We start from the raw sequence: 17,404 nt of genomic DNA on the forward strand, positions 1-17,404 counted from the left end.
TATATATATATATATATATATATATATATATATATATATATATATATATATATATATATATATATATATATATATATATATATATATATATATATGTATGTATGTACATATATATTTGGAAGTTAGCCAAACATATGGTGAGAGTGTAGCATAAAAACTAAACAACTTTCTTTTGTGTATCTTGTTTGTTTATTGGTAGCAGCCGTGAGATCAGTCAACAGCTCATGATTACACATGAAAACACACTCAACATTTAAAACCTAGCCGAACACAGGCGTGTCATTGATCAAACCGTGGCCTCATTGCAGCAACTCGTGCTCTGGAAAATATCTCTTGTCTGAAAATATAATTACGTCTTGATGGCAATGAGACTGTGTGCAGTGCATTATTCATGAGGACTAAATGTAGAAGGCGATGAAGTTCACAGTTGATAGTGTCAGAAATCATCCCAGTCTGTGCACAGCTCCACTGACTGCACGCTGTAATCAGCACATGAGCCTGTGTCTGAAGAAGGGTTCACCTAAAATACAGAGTGGCAACAACAAAAGGTCAGACAACCGATTTTCAATTAGTTCCCATGTGCAAATATACAAACCAAAGAACTTGGTACACATTAGCTTCATCATGGAAAACATACATTCTTAGATGTTAAAATAAATCATAAAAATGCCAAGTAAAGTATCATTATTACTAAAGCATTGCTAACTGAATATTATAAGACACATTCAATGTGTCTTACTTTGGGAATAAATAGTGGGATCAATGTTTTTCTTCGAAATCCATCCCAGTCGAATCCTTCAAACCACCTGTGAAGAAACAGAGCATCAGAGCATATCAAACCAAGTTTATACCCCATACACCACAGGGTTTCTCTCTGTGCTGTAAATCCATCTTCTTACTTGTGCCCCTGAATGTTCTTGCCCTTTTTTCTCTGCGTGCCCAGTCTGTATAAGGGATTGCTCCTTGGTGGGAGAGAACCAGGGACCACACGTAAATAAATAAAGAAATAAAGTAATAATGAGTTCCTGTCATTCAAAGAGTTGTGTCACAGCAGAGGTCAGGTCCAATAAATCTCTACCAAGCCTTCAATTCCTTCCCTCTGTCGGTAGGAAGTGTAATATATAGCTTAAAATATTGATGGATGAATGAGAGTTTGAATCAAAACCACTGTAGCCTGTCACATAATAATCCAACACTCTCTACCACTATACCTGCAGAGTTTCCTAATGAAACTGGAAGCACTCTGGCTGATTCGTTTTGGAAAGTCAATCTGATCAATTCCACAGATGGTCGCAGTGAAAATCTTCAATGGGTCAGAGCCGCTGAATGGACGCCTGAAGAACAAGAAAACACAACATCATGTCACTTTTGCTTTATCTGTATTGGAGGAAGTGAGACTTTAGTAGTTTCTGTAGACTTACCCACCACTTAGCAGTTCAAACACAAAGACACCCAGGGACCAGAGGTCTGAAGATGGACCATGACCTCTGCCTAGAATGATCTCAGGTGACATGTAACCTGGTGTACCACAGAACGTCCAGGTTCTCCGACCCATCTCTACCTTCTTCATACATCTGGAACCGATCTACACAGGACAAAAATATTTACCATTACTCAATGTCTGTCAAAGGAAAGAGAATGTGTAAACAGTGAAAGGAGGTGTGTAGCCTAGCACCAGTTTGGCATAACCACGCTCATCCAGAAGGACATTCTCAGGCTTGACATCTCTATAGATGACACCGTGGGAGTGGAGAAAAGTCAAGGCCTCTACGACACAGGCAGTGTAGAATCTGGTGCTGCATTCGTCCAGATGTCCTCTAAAAAACAAGCTGTTAATTTAAACATCATTTCACACTAGTAATGCAGATGAAGATTCTGATTTGAGTTCATGTTGAACTAAAGAATGGAGAATGGAAATGGAAAGTGATTTTAAGTTGATATAGTATTCTTGTTGCATAATGGGGTGGCCCAATTTAATAACATTGAGAGGTACCTAATTAAAAGACCACTCAGTATAAATATGGTTTAAATCAATAGAATTACAAAGAATTGTTGGAATATTGAACCGAGGTTTAAGAACTTACTTTTCTTTTAGCAGATTGTGCAAATTCCCACCAAGACAGGCCTCAGTGACAATGTAAAGACACTCAGGGTCTTTAAAGGCTTTGTATAACCTGTAAGAATCAGAATCGGAGTTACTGCCAAGTACATTTCACATTCAATAATATGACCTGGTAAATTGGTTCATTATAATCAAATAAGTTTAGAAAAATAAATGTTCAAACTAAAATATAAAATAATATACAAATGTTTGGTTTTTTATTGATAAATGGTGAACTGCCAATGAAAGTAAAACGTTTTCATACCATCTCAGCTGGGCAAACAGCAGGTACCTGACTATGAATGGGCAATGAGCTTCCATCAGGATGCGGCCTTCCCTCAGGACGTGCTCCTGTTGGCTGCTGTTGATTATAATCTTCTTCTTAAGAACCCTGAGGGCAAAAATTCGCTCTGTGTCGCTCTTCAGTTTTACCTGTGAGAGGTGAAAATCAATAGATGACATTATAGAAACATGGGTTCTGGAGTGGGCTGCTACTCCAAGATCACAGCCTAGCATGAAAGAAAATCAGCACTTACCAGGTCTACGTGACCAAACTGTGTTTCTGCCAGAGGAGAGATGACATTGAAATCACTCAAGGATGAAGCTGAAAGGACACTAACATCTTTGTCTGACCTGTGCACATGGAAACAGGGATAATCCAATATTGTGCAAATAACATATACTTCTTATGGAAATGAATGTTATGATGCTTCTTACTCCTCTCTGAAGTCGTGGCCTCGCAGCTTCTCTTCACAGCAATTAAACTCCATCCCATTGATTATATCTTTGTAAGTCCTGAAACACAGAAGGGATTCCCAACCTCGTAGAATGTCATTTTGTTTGTAAACCCTATTTAAGACCATTTCCATTTCAACCATGTTTACTTATGAAAAAAAGTAAAGGAACTGTAGTAAGGCTTTACACTAGTGAATAAATTGTTTTAAATTAATCGTCAGAACCAAAAGTGATTTTAATCTTTTTTTTCATACCATTAATCATTTTTTCTACCATTTGATCAATTCAAAGCCTTTAGTGCTGGGTAATTGGGTGGGTGACAGTAGTATTCTTGCTGTAAGGCAAGTGTGCTTACCACTGCTTCCACCATGCTTTTTAACCTTAAGCCGTTAAGTATGCAGGAGCTTTGTAAAACAAAAATTAAAATAAATATTTATTACCTAATGTCAATGTGACAGTGTATTCATTAAATTGTAGATTGTAGATTGTGCGTCATAATGGAATGTAATTTAACTTTTCTAACAACCATCATACAAATGAGGGCTGTCAAAATGTGTTAATCACATTAACTAATTTCTAATGATTAATTAGTTTAGAATTTTAACACATTTCTACATGTACAGAATGACACACACTGTAACTGCCACCTTTAATAACTGTGCACTTTGGGTGATTTTTTTTACTTTTAACTTACAGTTATTTTGCTACATTGTAAACTTTTTACTTGTTAAGCAATCAAAAGTGTGTTCTTTCTTATTAATTGAAAAATTATAAATATTCACTTACTCTCTGTTTATTACCAAACATGTAACTGCAGCAGCCGCAGCAACTACATTCTCTGTCCAAACATCATCTCTAACAGCAGAGATAAAACGTGGTGTTATTCATTTGAAGAGATTATAAAAATAATAATTTCCTCCTCCTCCTCCTCATCATCATCGTCATGTTGTCCATCTCACCCCCACAGAAACTTTTCTCCAAACCAATGTCCCTCTGAGAGTTTGGAAAGGACAGACTCCTCCTCTTGTCCTGTCTTCCTCTCTGTTACTTTTACCTACAAACACAATGACATGATTTATTTCTGAGTTCCTGGGACCTTGTTAAACAAGTTTTCAAAAAAAAAATTGTTTTATGACAGCATTTTAATCTTTGTATAGCAAATAAAAAGCATAAATCTCTATACCTGGCCTTTGCTAATGATATAAAAAGTGTCTCCTGTGGCTCCCTGTTGAACGATGTGCGCTCCTTCAGTGTAGTGTGTCTACGAAAAGCAAATGACAGAAGATGAAAAGGGAGAATTGAGAACATGAGGTTAGTAAGAGTGATGGATTAATTCTAAAGCTGTCACCGCACCTGCCTGTGATGCAACACACGAGGAAGAGTAAAATAAAGAATAAGCAATCGTGTTTACACTCTGGGTTGCTGTCTGCTCACATAATCTAGGCGATGTTCATCTCTGTTTGAAGAATGAGGCACAGTTACACAATACAAGGCTTCAAATTTTAGGAGGTAATCTGTACCTCCTCCATGAGATCAGACATTTTCATGATGACATCCTCTGGCAATGATTGAAGGAAAGGAACGCTGAGGGCACAGGGGAAAACACACACAGATAAGATCCTCCATCACTTCCTCTACGCGTCCAAGAATATCAGAAAACATGAATGTTGATATCAAATCCCTAGTTTTTTAAATTGTGATTGTTTGCAAACAATGCAGCTCTGGGAGGAGGAGAGCAGTGGAATACTGAGCAACTCTAATGGAGATATTAGACTGGCGTTCACCTGCTCAGTAGTTCCATCGAACGATGAAGGCGGCTGAGACCACTCTGCATGAGTACGGTCCAGTAACTCTTGTAGTCAATAATCCAGAGCTTGGTGTCCATTTGGGCTGCAGATGACAAAGAAGAGATAAGGAAGAGAGAGAGGAGTTGATAAAGAAAATGTTATTGACACTGGAGCTCAGGTGGAGGCCAAATCAAAAGACAGGACACAGCCTTAGGTGACACGTGCAGTATGTGATAGTGGAAAAACATCAACACATCTGCGTCATAGGACAGATTTTTGTTTCTCTCTTTCTCTCTTTAATGACTGGAAAAACGTGTATTTCCTTTAAAATAGTTTTCCTTTAAAAATATTATGTCTCTGTGGCGCAATCAGTTAAAAGAGCGTTTGTCTGTAAACTGAGACGGAAACTGGTCCGAGCCCACCCAGGGATGACATTCAGGCTCCTATAGAGCCTAAGATTCCCCTATTAGTAGCGGTTATCACACCTGCTGACACATCAGCCTTACACAGAGAAGGACCAGAGGAACCACATACTTGGTGCCTCCTGTTCGGCAGCCTGTTGCAACAGATCTGCTGTTAACACAACAATTCTCAGTGTGGGATCAAAGTATCTCCAGAAATAATGAACAGCTAAATTTGAAAGACATCATGTCATCTGGGAAGAACGTAAGACGAATTTTTAATGCATTTTAAGTTTTTAATGATATACACTACAGGCAAGAAGGAAACCTGTCAGAAATGCTTCAGAGAAGGCCTCGAAAACCCTAGAGAAAATAGTTTTCTTCTGACAACCGTCTGCTGTATTCTTGATGTACCCAGGCTGTGGGAAAAAGATTCAAAATGAAATATTTTAGGACAGTTTAACTTTTCAAAAATGTACATCAGTTCTGTATAAAATACCTGGGAATTCTGCTATGGTGTAATCTAACTAACACCATTCATACTAAGCGTTGGAGTAGCTTTGTGCTTCAGGTTGTTTATCTTCACTGTCTGGAGACAGTGTGATGTTTTTAGATGCTCTTTGTGAGGAACAGTGATGGGAACTGTTAATTAATGGTGTGTCATTAGGTACACATTAACAAGCCAATGTTAGCCTTGAGTCTTGTTTTGTAGTCATGTGCTCTAACTACATAGGAAAGATCCAAGTCTTTATGAACACTGAGTGACATTTTAGCAGCTAACATATAAACAAGTTCAAGCAGAAAGAAATTTTGAAAAAAAGAAAAGGAATAAGTCTGGTTTAGTTGCCACGGTCAGCTCAATTCTTCACAATAGATCTTGAAAGACTTGTTATAAATTAATTATGACTCACATTGATTGGTTCTCTGAAGCTTCCTGCAGAGGGAAGTAAATGTCCTCCAGACAGTTTAATTAGATCTGATAATATGCCACAGCCTCCATATCTCACTTCCTCCTATTTAAAATGTACCCCAATGCTTTTTACTCCAGCACCAGATGACACACATTTTATGGTTGGTGCTTTTGCAGATTAAAATTCTGGTCTCAGATGAAGATTTTTTTTGACAGTTTCTCGAGTGTGTCCTTGAAGATACTTTGCTTTCACCTGCACCTTTATCACTGTCCAAATAGAAGAGGCCACACACAGATCAAAGGCCTTTCCACTGCTCTCAGATGACAACAATGGAAGAAAACATAATTTCAGGTCAGAGTGGAGATAAACAAAGTCCTCCCTGAACAATACCACACAGAGAGGATTACAGAGAAAACACTCAGTGCACTGTGAGAAAAGAGATTTTCCCCCCTAGATGATTGGGTCACAAGACAAAGAATGGAAAATTAGGGAATAAGTGTCTAGAGACCAGACAAGGTCAATTAACATAGCTTTCAATTCAAACTATCTTTGTTTCCACAGCCTTTTTATTTATAAAACCGGGTCAGATGGAAGTGTAAATGTTTGAGGATGTTTCCCCACGGGACTCTGTGATCAGACACTGAAAGGAAATGGTAGCACACTTTCTCTTTCAGAGGAAATCACTTAAATATGTGAGGAATTGGGAATGCGAATGCAAATTGTACCTGGTGAGTTTTTTTAAAGGTATTTCAAACTTCGGTTGGAATGTAATAGGGTGCTGTAAGGAGGACATTTTGAGCTGTGGTGTTTTCTTAGCTTTCAAAAAAAAAAATCCATCACAAATTGTCACATGGCCAAGGAAGACCACGGCAGTGGAGATGCTGCTTCTGGGGCTCTCTAAAAATAATTAATCATTAATCATATAATTGATAGAAGTAGGAGTGAAGCATAAGTACTTTCGTATCAATTAAATGTACTTGGAAAGTGCAAAGCTGTGAATCTTTTAATCCCTCTATCATTAATGTCTACACCAACCATCCATCTATCCATCCTCCCCTCGAAGTTGAGGACAGAAGGCATTCCTCCTAATCTGCAACCAAATATTGTTCATCGCAGTGGTCATCATTTTTGTATTTTTTTATATTGCTCTGGGGGTTAGCCATTTGAGGACATTTAATATGTGTGCAGTCAAAAACATGCTAATGGAGGGGCTAAGGTTGTAAAGCTCATATAAGAGCAGACGGCAGGTTCTGATGAGATTCTACAGATGAGATTCTACAGATGAGATTCTACAGCTTGATTAGATCTCATGGAGAGAAATGATCATAACATAACAGAATGAAGCAAGAAGTGTTAACACGAGGAAGGAACATGGTTTTTAAATCAGTCAACTTCAGTACTGCTTCACTGGGACAGACCAGTGAAGCTCTAAAGTTGTTTGCTCTAAAGTGGAGTTGGAGTTTAACATTCATACAAACAACTTTGATTGATTGACTTTTGATAATGCAAATTAACCTTGTTCTCTGGATATTATATTAAGGCTTTCGCTGATCTCTGTATTTATGCTGTACAGACAGGTATTTCCACACTAGAGGTCTCAAACTCAAATAAGTTGAAGGTCACTGCTACCACTATTTCAACTGAAGGCTACATCATTGTTTGATGTCTAGTACAAAAGAAAATACATCAAATAATAAATAAAGAAAAGGTCAAAACACATGTCCAAAGTTGGTGCAGACCTGTGCACCACATTATTATCTTTATATAAACATAGAACAGACAGTTCTATGTTTTTACTCACCAAAACTGACTAACAACTAAAATCAAACCCATTCGTATATTTAAGTCAGTAAATGTTTAGAAATGCAAATGTTTCCCACTCTGACTTGGACTAACGTGGTTAAATGTTCCATTCGTCTCTTTGTTTTTATAATAAATATTTCATATGCCATGCTTTCTTGTGCTGTGTAAACCACTTTCCTTGTATTTCTATGCACATTTTTACAAATTTAGCAAGGAACCGTAAAGTTTGACTCATTCCTATACCTGAGACAGAGTAGGTGTGGGTGCAGTTGTAGAGAAGGGACAACTCTCCAAACATGTCCTCAGGCTCCACTGTGAGAAGCCTGACGCCTTCTTTTGTCACCTCCAGCCTCCCTTCTGTGGACAAACACACAGTCAGTGAGGAAACACAGCAAGCATTCGACACGTACAACTGTGGCTGTTCTTATTTATTGTGTCGAGGAGGGAGCTGTCAGGAACTGTCCTGAGATGTACTGCGCAGAACACATTATGCAAGCATCCATGACATCACTTGACATTTTATCACAAAATATACACAAACAGTAAGTCACTACTTATTCCTAAAAGTGCTTTGTCTTCACTTACTCACAAATGCACTTGTCACATCACTGTGCATAACAACCAGAGTGTGATTAAATCCTAAAGCCCAAAACAACAGTTAGAAAATTGCAATGATCAAACATTTGATCTAGCATTCTTCAGCAAAATAAAAATGATATCCTCACAAGTGTTCAATTTGCTTCACCTTTGATTAATGTTAGCAGCTGTTCGAAGGAAATGATTCACCTTCAACCACAAAAGCCTGGTCCCCGCTGGTCCCCTCCTCAATGACAGAGCCGCCTTGATTGATGATGGTGGGATACATGCAGCCCATGATGGCCCGGATTTCACCTTCGTCAAGGTTCTTCAACAAGTCATTCTTCAAAATCGCAGCCTGAATCCGTCGCAGAGACCTGAGGGATGGGAGGTAGATGAAACTGTTGTGACATTTGAAGGCATTATTACTGTAGATCTCTGAGCCTTCGCATCTACGCTACGTGTAGTGTCTATTTATTTTGAAATGTGTTCAGAAGTGTGGGTCAGTGATGGCAGAGTTTTCAGTAGGAGCAGGTTGAACTTGAAAGGAACACCACCTGCACTCTTACATTTCACTTTTCTCACAGCTTTTCTGTGAAATCACAGAGTTGATCAATGGGTCCAGACTCCAGGGCTCTGTAATGATCGTCCTCTTCTGGCTTCTTTCCTTGTTCTCACACTGAGCTGAGCAAAAAGAAAAACCCCAGGTTCACGGTCAGTGTTGACCACATATACTTAAAAATTGACGTTGAAGAGCCATATTTACCTGCACTACCTGCATTGATAGAGGCTCCTGGGAGGAAGACATTGGCTCTGTAGCGATCCAGTTCATCCTGAAGTCTACGTATCAACTCATCCTTTGCATCCAGCTCCAGCTCCAGCTCATCTATTAGAGTGTCCCTCTGGCGAAGCTCCTCAATTTTGAGTTGCAGGGCAAATTGGAGATCCCGTAGAGTACCCATCACCTGCACATATGGAGCCACAAAAACACAAAACACGCAGGAGATAATGATCCGCTCTGACCCATTGATTATTTTCAAGTCATTTTTTACTGTTTTACTGTGCTTCTCTATTTAATGTGAATCACTGTCCCTGATTATATTTGTATTATTGTCATCAATAATATATGAGATATTCAATAAGAAAGGGATTCATTCATTAGTATGCAAACAGAGTAAGTATGATTCATAGATGGATAAATAGATAGATATATAGTCCCTTTATCTAAGTACTGTACTTTCACTTCTTCACATGTAAAAAGGAAATCAAGGACATTTGACATTGTTTTGAAAAAACCAAGGACAGAAATAAATACTATGGCAACTAGAGTTGCATTTTGGAGTCACTAGTCATTTTTTGGTATACACGCTTATGTTTGTTGAAACAGAAATATATATATTGAGAAATTCTGACTGTTGTTACATGAAATGTATGCAAGTTCTTAAGAAGAGAAGTTGGCGTCATGAATCAGAAAAGAAATGTCTAAACAAATAGAACGAGTTGTACTTTGATTTTTTTTTACTTATTGCTGTAAATCTAATAGTATCTTTGAATATATAACACATTAATTAAACAGAGATCACACACTTAGTTGTTCATGTTCAAGGTAGGTTTACGTCTACAATCATAATACTATATCTGACATATCACACACCTGTGTTTAAGAACTATTAGAAAGCTGTGCAAAAAACAAAAAACAATAACATTGTCTTGTATCAGAAAGAGGACTTACCACATACAAGGGAGCGTGAAGTGGTTGTGAAGTCTCCGTGAAGACTTGTCCTCCAGAGGTTCTGTTGCTGCTTGGAGGATCAGAGAGCAGACCCAACAGTCAGGTGCAGATCTTTCAGTTCTATCTCTGCTCCAGTGAAGGATGCTCAGAGTGCAGACTGAGAGCAAGCACAGCAGTCATGTGACCCAGAGAAGAGGGTGTAATGAGAAATGAGAAACACATTCAGGCTATGAGTCTGATCTGATCCCAACTGGGTCAGAGAGTCTTCGGAGGATTTCAAAGGAACTCTGGGGAGTTTAGGTGGCTCTCTGACAAACTTTTTGAAAATTACTCATTTTACAGCCTTGTGCTTGTACAGCATGTGAAAGAGTTCATGGCTGTGTGACGTCGTCATACAACAAACTGTGGCTCCTTCTTTGACCTACTTTTCAGAGAAATTCGTATTTTATTAAATCTACATGCTTGTAAATGCAAAGCTTTTAGAAACTGTGGTATACAAAGAAATACCGTACTCAGTGTAATATTATTACTACTATTGCCATTACATTATACATTACAATAAGAATATGTTACCTGACTTAATTTGACTGAAATAATGCTAATGATAATATTGAGTTTTGATACGGGAATGTAATGATTATTATTTATTGTCTTAAGTTTAAATCTATTATATATACTCTGTGTGTGTGTGTGTGTGTAACCAGTGTAGCCTCTGCGTTGTGTTTAATGAAAGCCGTCGTGCTGCTGACGGAATTCACATAGAACAAAATTAATTTTCCTCCAGGACACCACCCGAGCCCCTCTCCCACAAAGTCCGAAGAAAGAGGGAGAGGTTGGGTTTGACTGACTTTTTATATAAAAAATATATACGTCAAGTTTCCGCCCAGGGAGGATCAACCCAACTTCCGTCAGATAGAACAAATAAAACAATTTTGTGGAATTATAACTACATAACTATTAACCTCTGTTACATATATATAGTCTTTATTGTCATTGTAACACGGGGATACAACGGAATTGAGCCCCTCCTTTTAACCCATCACCAAGGTGAGCAGTGTGTGGGGATAGTGCCATGCTTATGCCGTGTTTTTAAGTTTTCAAAGCAGTATAAATTCTTAAAATATTTTTTTATAAAAGCCATTCAGCTTGAAATGTGACTATGCTTTTTTTTACACGTAGTCCCTTAGTTTGTGTTTTTGGACTTAATAATATTAATAATTATCTAGAAATAGAATAACCCATGTTGGCCAGCCAATACACAATATCCATTCATGAAGGATTTGTTCATATTGAACTCACGAATCACTCACAAATCACTCACTGCGAACTAATTACACTCTGCGAACTAATCTTTTACTCTGAACTAATCTTTTACTGTGAACTAATCTTTCATTGCAAACGAATCACTCTCTGTGAACTAATCTTTCGCTGTGAACTAATCTTTCACTATGAACGAATCACTCTGTGAACTAATCTTTCGCTTCGTTCTCGCAGATTCGTTTCATTTGTCACGCGACAGAGAGCCCTTGTCTCTTTTGCTCTCATTCATGCAACATGGTTTGCTTCCGCTGACGAAGTCTACAAAGTACACAAAATGGCATAAGCAATTAAAACCACGTAAAACCAAGATGAATGAGAGCAAAAGATCCGAACTCTCTGTCACGTGACAAATGAAACGAATCTGCGAGGACGAAGCGAAAGATTAGTTCACAGAGTGATTCGTTCATAGCTATTTGTTCACAGCGAAAGATTAATTCACAGCGAAAGTTTAGTTCACACTGTGAACTAATCTTTCATTGCATTCACAGTGAAAGATTAACTTACAGAGAGTGATTCGTTTGCAATGAAAGATTAGTTTGCAGAGTAATTAGTTCGTAGTGAAATATTAGTTCACAGCAAAAGATTAGTTCACAGTGAAAGATTAGTTCGCAGTGAGTTATTCGTGAGTTCAATATGAACAAATCTTTCATATGACTCGGGAGTCACGAGTCAATGACACGTTTGCAATGAAAGATTAGTTCACAGTAAAAGATTAGTTTGTAGTAAAATATTAGTTCACATTGAAAGATTAATTTGCAGAGAGTAATTCGTTCGTAGTGAAAGATAAGTTCGCAGAGAGTGATTAGTTCGCAGTGAGTGATTAGTTCACAGTAAAAGATTTGTTTGCAGAGTAATTAGTTCATAGTGAAAGATTAGTTCGCAGTGAAAGATTAATTTACAGAGAGTAATCCGTTCGTAGTGAAAGATTAGTTCGCAGTGAGTGATTCGTTTGCAATGAGTGATTAGTTAGCAGTGAAAGATTAGTTCGCAGAGAGTGATTAGTTCGCAGAAAGTGATTCGCAAGTTCTTTTTTTTCAGCTTTGTACCTTTTTTCAGGGGTTGCCACAGCGAATCATTGATTTCCATATTGCCCTGTTCTCTGCATCTTCTACTCTGACTCCAACTATCTGCATGTCCTCCCTCACTGCATCCATATATCTCCTCTTCGGCCTTCCTCTTTGTCTCTCTAACATTCTTCTACCAATGTATCCACAGTCCCTCCTCTGCACATGTCCAAACCATCTCAATCTGGATTCTCTAGCTTTTTCTCCAAACCTCCCTGTCTGTGTTGTCCCTCTAATGACCTCATTCCTGATCCTGCCCATTCCTGTCACTCCTAAAGAGAATCTTAGCATCTTTAACTCTGCCACCTCCAGCTCCGCCTCCCGTCTTCTGCCTATTGCTAGTGTCTCTAAACCATACACCATGGCTGTATGTCAATTTCTGTTCAATTACTGTTCTGCTCTGTCTTGCTACGACTGACCTTCATTGCTCTTCTTTCTAGTGCAAACCTACACCTCTCTAGGTTCTCTTCCAGCTGCTGTCTACTCTCACTACAGATCACAATGTCATCTGCAAACATTATAGTCCATGGGGACTGCTGTCTAACCTCATCTGTCAATCTGTCCATCACCAAAGCAAGCAAACAAACAAACAAACAAAAAGAGTGATTCCTGAGTTCAATATGAACAAATCTTTCATGAGTCATGAATCTTTCACATGACTCGGGAGTCACGAGTCATGTGAAAGATTAGTTCATATTGAACGAATCACTCGCGAACGACACATCACTAGTTCACATAGAGTGATTTGTTCGTGGTGAAAGACTAGTTCACAGCGAAACATTAGTTCACAGGGAGTGATTCGTTTATAACGAAAGATTAGTTTACGGCGAAAGATTAGGTCACAGAGAGTGATTCGTTCATAGTGAAACATTAGTTCACAGTGAAAGATTCGTTTGCAATGAAAGATTAGTTCGCAGTGAAAGATTAGTTCGCAGTGAAAGATCAATTCGCAGTGAGTGATTAGTTCGCAGAGTGTGATTTGTGAGTGATTCGTGAGTTCAATATGAACAAATCTTTCATATGACTCGGGGGTCACAAGTCAAGAATCTCTTATATGATTCGGGAGTCACGAGTCATATGAAGGATTCGTTCATTTTGAACGAGTCACTCGCGAACGACACATCACTAATCTCAATACATACCTGGCTATATTGACGTAGCGTTTACATTCAATTCCTTGGATTTTATTTGTCCTATTTTAGTGTACTTTATAGAAATGATCATAACGGTCAAACCGCTCCAGGGGAAGGAGTGTAATGTACAGGTATGAGAAGCCAAATGCTACATGTTAGCTTCAGGCGCTACTGTTTAAGGGTCGTGGATTTAGCTTTGGTGCTAACATGTTTAGCCAACGATGCTAAGAGTATAGCTGATTAATATTTGCTGCTTTTGTAACATTTGTTTCTGTTATTATCATCAACAGATATATTATCAATAGAGGTAGTGTTTTCTTCCAAAGGCGTCGATATGTAGTCATTTTTGCGATTTGATAATACTGCGACTAGCCGGCTAGCCTTAGCATCAAAGATGACTTGAAGAAAAGAAAAATTTAAACTAACTAGATTCACTAACTAACTAACTAGATTTGAGTGTAAAATAAAGAGTAGTTGTGGTGTATGTTACTAACGCCATCATGCCTAAAGTCTTCTGTGTACAATAGCAAGGAGTGGTTCAACCCTATACCAAATATATTCAGTCACGTACTTTAAACCAGGCTATCAATTATGAACAACTATTTGCGCAAAACACTGCTGAACTGAAAAACACAACGTTGAAAGAAAACAATACATAGAGTCAACTAAAACTACAGCAGCTTGTTAAGAAGAGCATTCAAAAATATAATATATAATAGATCACAAATATACTGAGAATATACTATACGGATGTGGCGATTAATGGGGTAGTTCACAAGCCTGTGTTGAAATCAGTACTCCTAATATATGTATAATATTTGTGTATATATATTTAAGGTATGTATAGAGAAAATAGGTGTCTTAAATATGTTTGTTGTCTCTTGTGTATGTATGTTTTGTTTTTTCTTCTTACAATTATCTTTATACGGTTGCTGTTTTTTGTAGGTGACTGAAGATGAAAAGGTTGCCAGAGTAAAGGAGCTTGTGTCTGAACGTCTAAACATCCCAGCAAACCAACAGCGGTTGCTCTTTAAGGGAAAAGCTCTTGCAGGTAGGTGTGCCATTAAAGGTTTTAATTATTTATACTTAAATAAAATATGACTTATTCATTACTTAATAATGTTTATCTTAATTTTTGATGTTTGCATTATATATTGTCTTCCCTAGATGAGCACAGCCTAAGTGATTACTCCATTGGGCCAGAGTCCAAGTTAAATCTGGTGATCCGTCCAGCAGGGGGAAGTGGAACCTCAGGTTTGGCTACCAGCCCCAGCAGCAGCACTGCACAGGGAGGTGTCTGGCAGATTTTGTCAACAATACTTGCTAGACACTTTACTCCAGCAGATGCAGCTAAGGTTCATGAGCAGCTTATAAAGGTATTCACTAACATTATATATAAAGTATAAACTGTTCAAATCTGAATATGTGCCTCTTTTTACTATATGCATCCCAGATAATTTGATAGATTTTGTTAGAGTTAGCTTTTTAGTATTGGCTCCGTTGCTGCTCCCCCCCCCCACACCCCTCCCTTTGTCTCTCTCTCTTTTTCTTTGTCTCTCTCTTTCCTCTCTCTGTCATGTTATCTAAAAATCAATGATCCATCTTTGATCTAAATTAATTTGGAATTAGAATTTTTTTCATGTAATTAATGACTTTGTCTAAATAAAAAAAAATCTTCATAATGGGCCTTCATATTATCTCCTGTATATTATGGTGAAAGTGGCTGTAAGTACAGTTTCAACAACTTTTTTTCCCCTCTGTTTTCTTTGAAGGACTATGAGCGCTCACTTCGGCAACTTAGTCTTGATGACATCGAGCGTTTAGCAGGAAGACTCCTCCACCCGGATAGCGAGGGTGTGGACACTTCATACATGGACTGAGAATTATTCCTGTATATGTATGATTGTTTCTTCCAAATTGGCTTGTCCAACATACACCTACATATATACAAGTGTTAAAAGTGTATGGCGTGCAAAGTGCTGTTATCAGTTTTCTTCCACATTGCCACAGATGTTCTCTTAATCAGTGGCTGAGTAAAAAGTGAAAATGCCCACTGTGTAGGCAGGATTTCTTGTCCGCAACAAAAAAAAAGTTAAATAAGACCAAAGGACTTGAACAGAAAAGCAACGTCAATCTGTGAGCTGTTCCTTGTCATGACCCAAAACTGATCACAGTTTATATACAAGTGTTTATATACAAAGAAATCCTTTCATACAGTCTGTTTCATGTGATCTCTGGTGCTACAGCTCCCAGAATACTAACATTTAGAAGAGGGTTTTTGTTTTTTATTTTCATGCCTGTTTTGGATGAATGTGAAAGGGGGTTTTACACTGATCCATGTAACTTATACATTTTACACTATATATTATGTCACCCACTGATTGTATTGTATGATTTGTAAATACATTTGTATGCACATAAATTACAATAAGACAGATTTAAGTTCTATTTTTGTATATTTACTGCAGACTAGATACAGGTACATCGCTGCCAAAATATTGTCAATTACCACAAAATATTGCCCCGCTTTAGTCTTAGCCCTAAGAAGAGGAACATCACAATGTTAACAGACATTTGTGTAATGGCTCAATTCACCAGGTCAGTTCTTATTGGGGCTTTTGGCTTTCTGGCTATTGAAGTCAGGTTGAGGCAGAAAGTGGAGATTTGTGAACTACAGTACGGTTTCATGCCTAGGAAGAGTACCACAGATGCAATATTTGCCTTGAGGATGCTGATGGAGAAGTACAGAGAAGGTCAGAAGGAGCTACATTGTGTATTTATAGAGAAAGAAAAGGCATATTACAAAGTGCCAAGGGAGGAATTGTGGAAGTCAGGAGTGGCAGAGAAGTGCAGTGGTAAAAGTAAAAGTTTGGGCACCCCTGATCATTTTCAAGATTTTCCTTTATGGATCATTGGTTGTTCAGAACCCATCCATCCATCCATTTTCATCCACTTATCCGTTACCGGGTCGCGGGGGCAGCAGTCACCACCCAAATCACATTGTACCGTACCAACCCCCCTAAACCTTTCTGCGGGTGGTGAGTCCACTGGAAGGTGTTGTTCAGAACAGCAATTTCAATTAAATATATCATATAGCAAACAAACACAGTGATATTTAAGAAGTGAAATTAAGTTTATAGGATTTACAGAAAGTTTGCAATAATTACTTAAACAAAAGTAGGCAGGTGCATAAATGTGGGCACCCCAACAGAAAAATTACATCAATATTTTCGTAGATCCTCCTTTTGGAGAAATAACAGCCTCTAAACGCTTCCTATAGCTTCCAATGAGGGTCTGGATTCTGGTTGAAGGTATTTTTGACCATTCTTCTTTACAAAACATCTCCAGTTCAGTCAGGTTTGATGGTTTCCGAGCATGGACAGCCCACTTTAAAACAGACTACAGATTTTCAATGATATTCAGGTCTGGGGACTGAGATGGCTATTCCAGAACGTTGTACTTGTTCCTCTGCATGAATGGTTTGGTAGAATTTGAGCGGTGTTTAGGGTCGTTGTCTTGTTGAAGTATCCAGCCCCGGCGCAACTTCAACTTTGTCACTGATTCTTGAACATTGTTAGCAAGAGTTTGCTGATACTGACTGGAATCCATGCGACCTTTAACTTTAACAAGATTGCCAGTACCTGCACTGGCCCCACAGCCCCACAGCATGATGGAACCACCACCAAATTTAACTGTGGGTAGCAGGTGTTTGTCTTGGAATGCTGTGTTCTTCTTCCACCATGCATACCGCCCCTTGTTATGTCCAAATAACTCAATTTTAGTTCCATCAGTCCACAGCACCTTATTCCAAACTGAAGCTGGCTTGTCCAAATGTGCTTTA

At 38.3% G+C, this 17,404-nt stretch overlaps 2 protein-coding genes across 2 annotated transcripts; one reads left to right on the top strand and one right to left on the bottom strand.

Moving 5' to 3' along the window:
- Positions 1-186: 186 nt before the first annotated feature.
- prkg1l (protein kinase cGMP-dependent 1, like) lies at positions 187-10,531 on the bottom strand. Its single transcript, XM_008336826.3, has 20 exons — positions 10,047-10,531; positions 9,081-9,279; positions 8,884-8,998; positions 8,525-8,691; positions 7,982-8,095; positions 4,621-4,726; positions 4,357-4,420; positions 4,020-4,097; positions 3,796-3,890; positions 3,623-3,691; positions 2,819-2,896; positions 2,638-2,734; positions 2,394-2,533; positions 2,085-2,174; positions 1,676-1,817; positions 1,422-1,585; positions 1,212-1,334; positions 900-962; positions 740-806; positions 187-520 (listed from the first exon to the last, which is right to left on the bottom strand). Exons 2-20 carry the CDS (start codon positions 9,274-9,276, stop codon positions 437-439), a joined length of 2,052 nt encoding a protein of 683 aa, XP_008335048.2. The 5' UTR covers positions 9,277-9,279; positions 10,047-10,531; the 3' UTR covers positions 187-436.
- Positions 10,532-13,510: 2,979 nt separating this feature from the next.
- On the top strand, positions 13,511-16,000 carry ubl4a (ubiquitin like 4A). Its single transcript, XM_008336774.3, has 4 exons — positions 13,511-13,694; positions 14,509-14,614; positions 14,731-14,939; positions 15,336-16,000. Exons 1-4 carry the CDS (start codon positions 13,647-13,649, stop codon positions 15,441-15,443), a joined length of 471 nt encoding a protein of 156 aa, XP_008334996.1. The 5' UTR covers positions 13,511-13,646; the 3' UTR covers positions 15,444-16,000.
- The last annotated feature ends 1,404 nt before the right edge of the window (positions 16,001-17,404 follow it).

This window comes from Cynoglossus semilaevis, chromosome Z (assembly GCF_000523025.1).
Source record: "Cynoglossus semilaevis isolate Cse_v1.0 chromosome Z, Cse_v1.0, whole genome shotgun sequence".
Classification (NCBI taxonomy): Eukaryota; Metazoa; Chordata; class Actinopteri; order Pleuronectiformes; family Cynoglossidae; genus Cynoglossus; species Cynoglossus semilaevis.

Bases quoted from the DNA above. Each gene is read 5' to 3' on its own strand.
- ubl4a (XM_008336774.3), top strand. From the start codon at position 13,647: ATGATCATAACGGTCAAACCGCTCCAGGGGAAGGAGTGTAATGTACAG. The intron at 13,695-14,508 runs GTATGAGAAGCC...TGTTTTTTGTAG, and splicing joins GGAAGGAGTGTAATGTACAG to GTGACTGAAGATGAAAAGGT. The intron at 14,940-15,335 runs GTATTCACTAAC...TTTTCTTTGAAG, and splicing joins TTCATGAGCAGCTTATAAAG to GACTATGAGCGCTCACTTCG.
- prkg1l (XM_008336826.3), bottom strand. From the start codon at position 9,276: ATGGGTACTCTACGGGATCTCCAATTTGCCCTGCAACTCAAAATTGAG. The intron at 3,692-3,795 runs GTGAGATGGACA...CTCTGCTGTTAG, and splicing joins GGAGAAAAGTTTCTGTGGGG to AGATGATGTTTGGACAGAGA. The intron at 963-1,211 runs GTATAGTGGTAG...TCTCCCACCAAG, and splicing joins TTCATTAGGAAACTCTGCAG to GAGCAATCCCTTATACAGAC.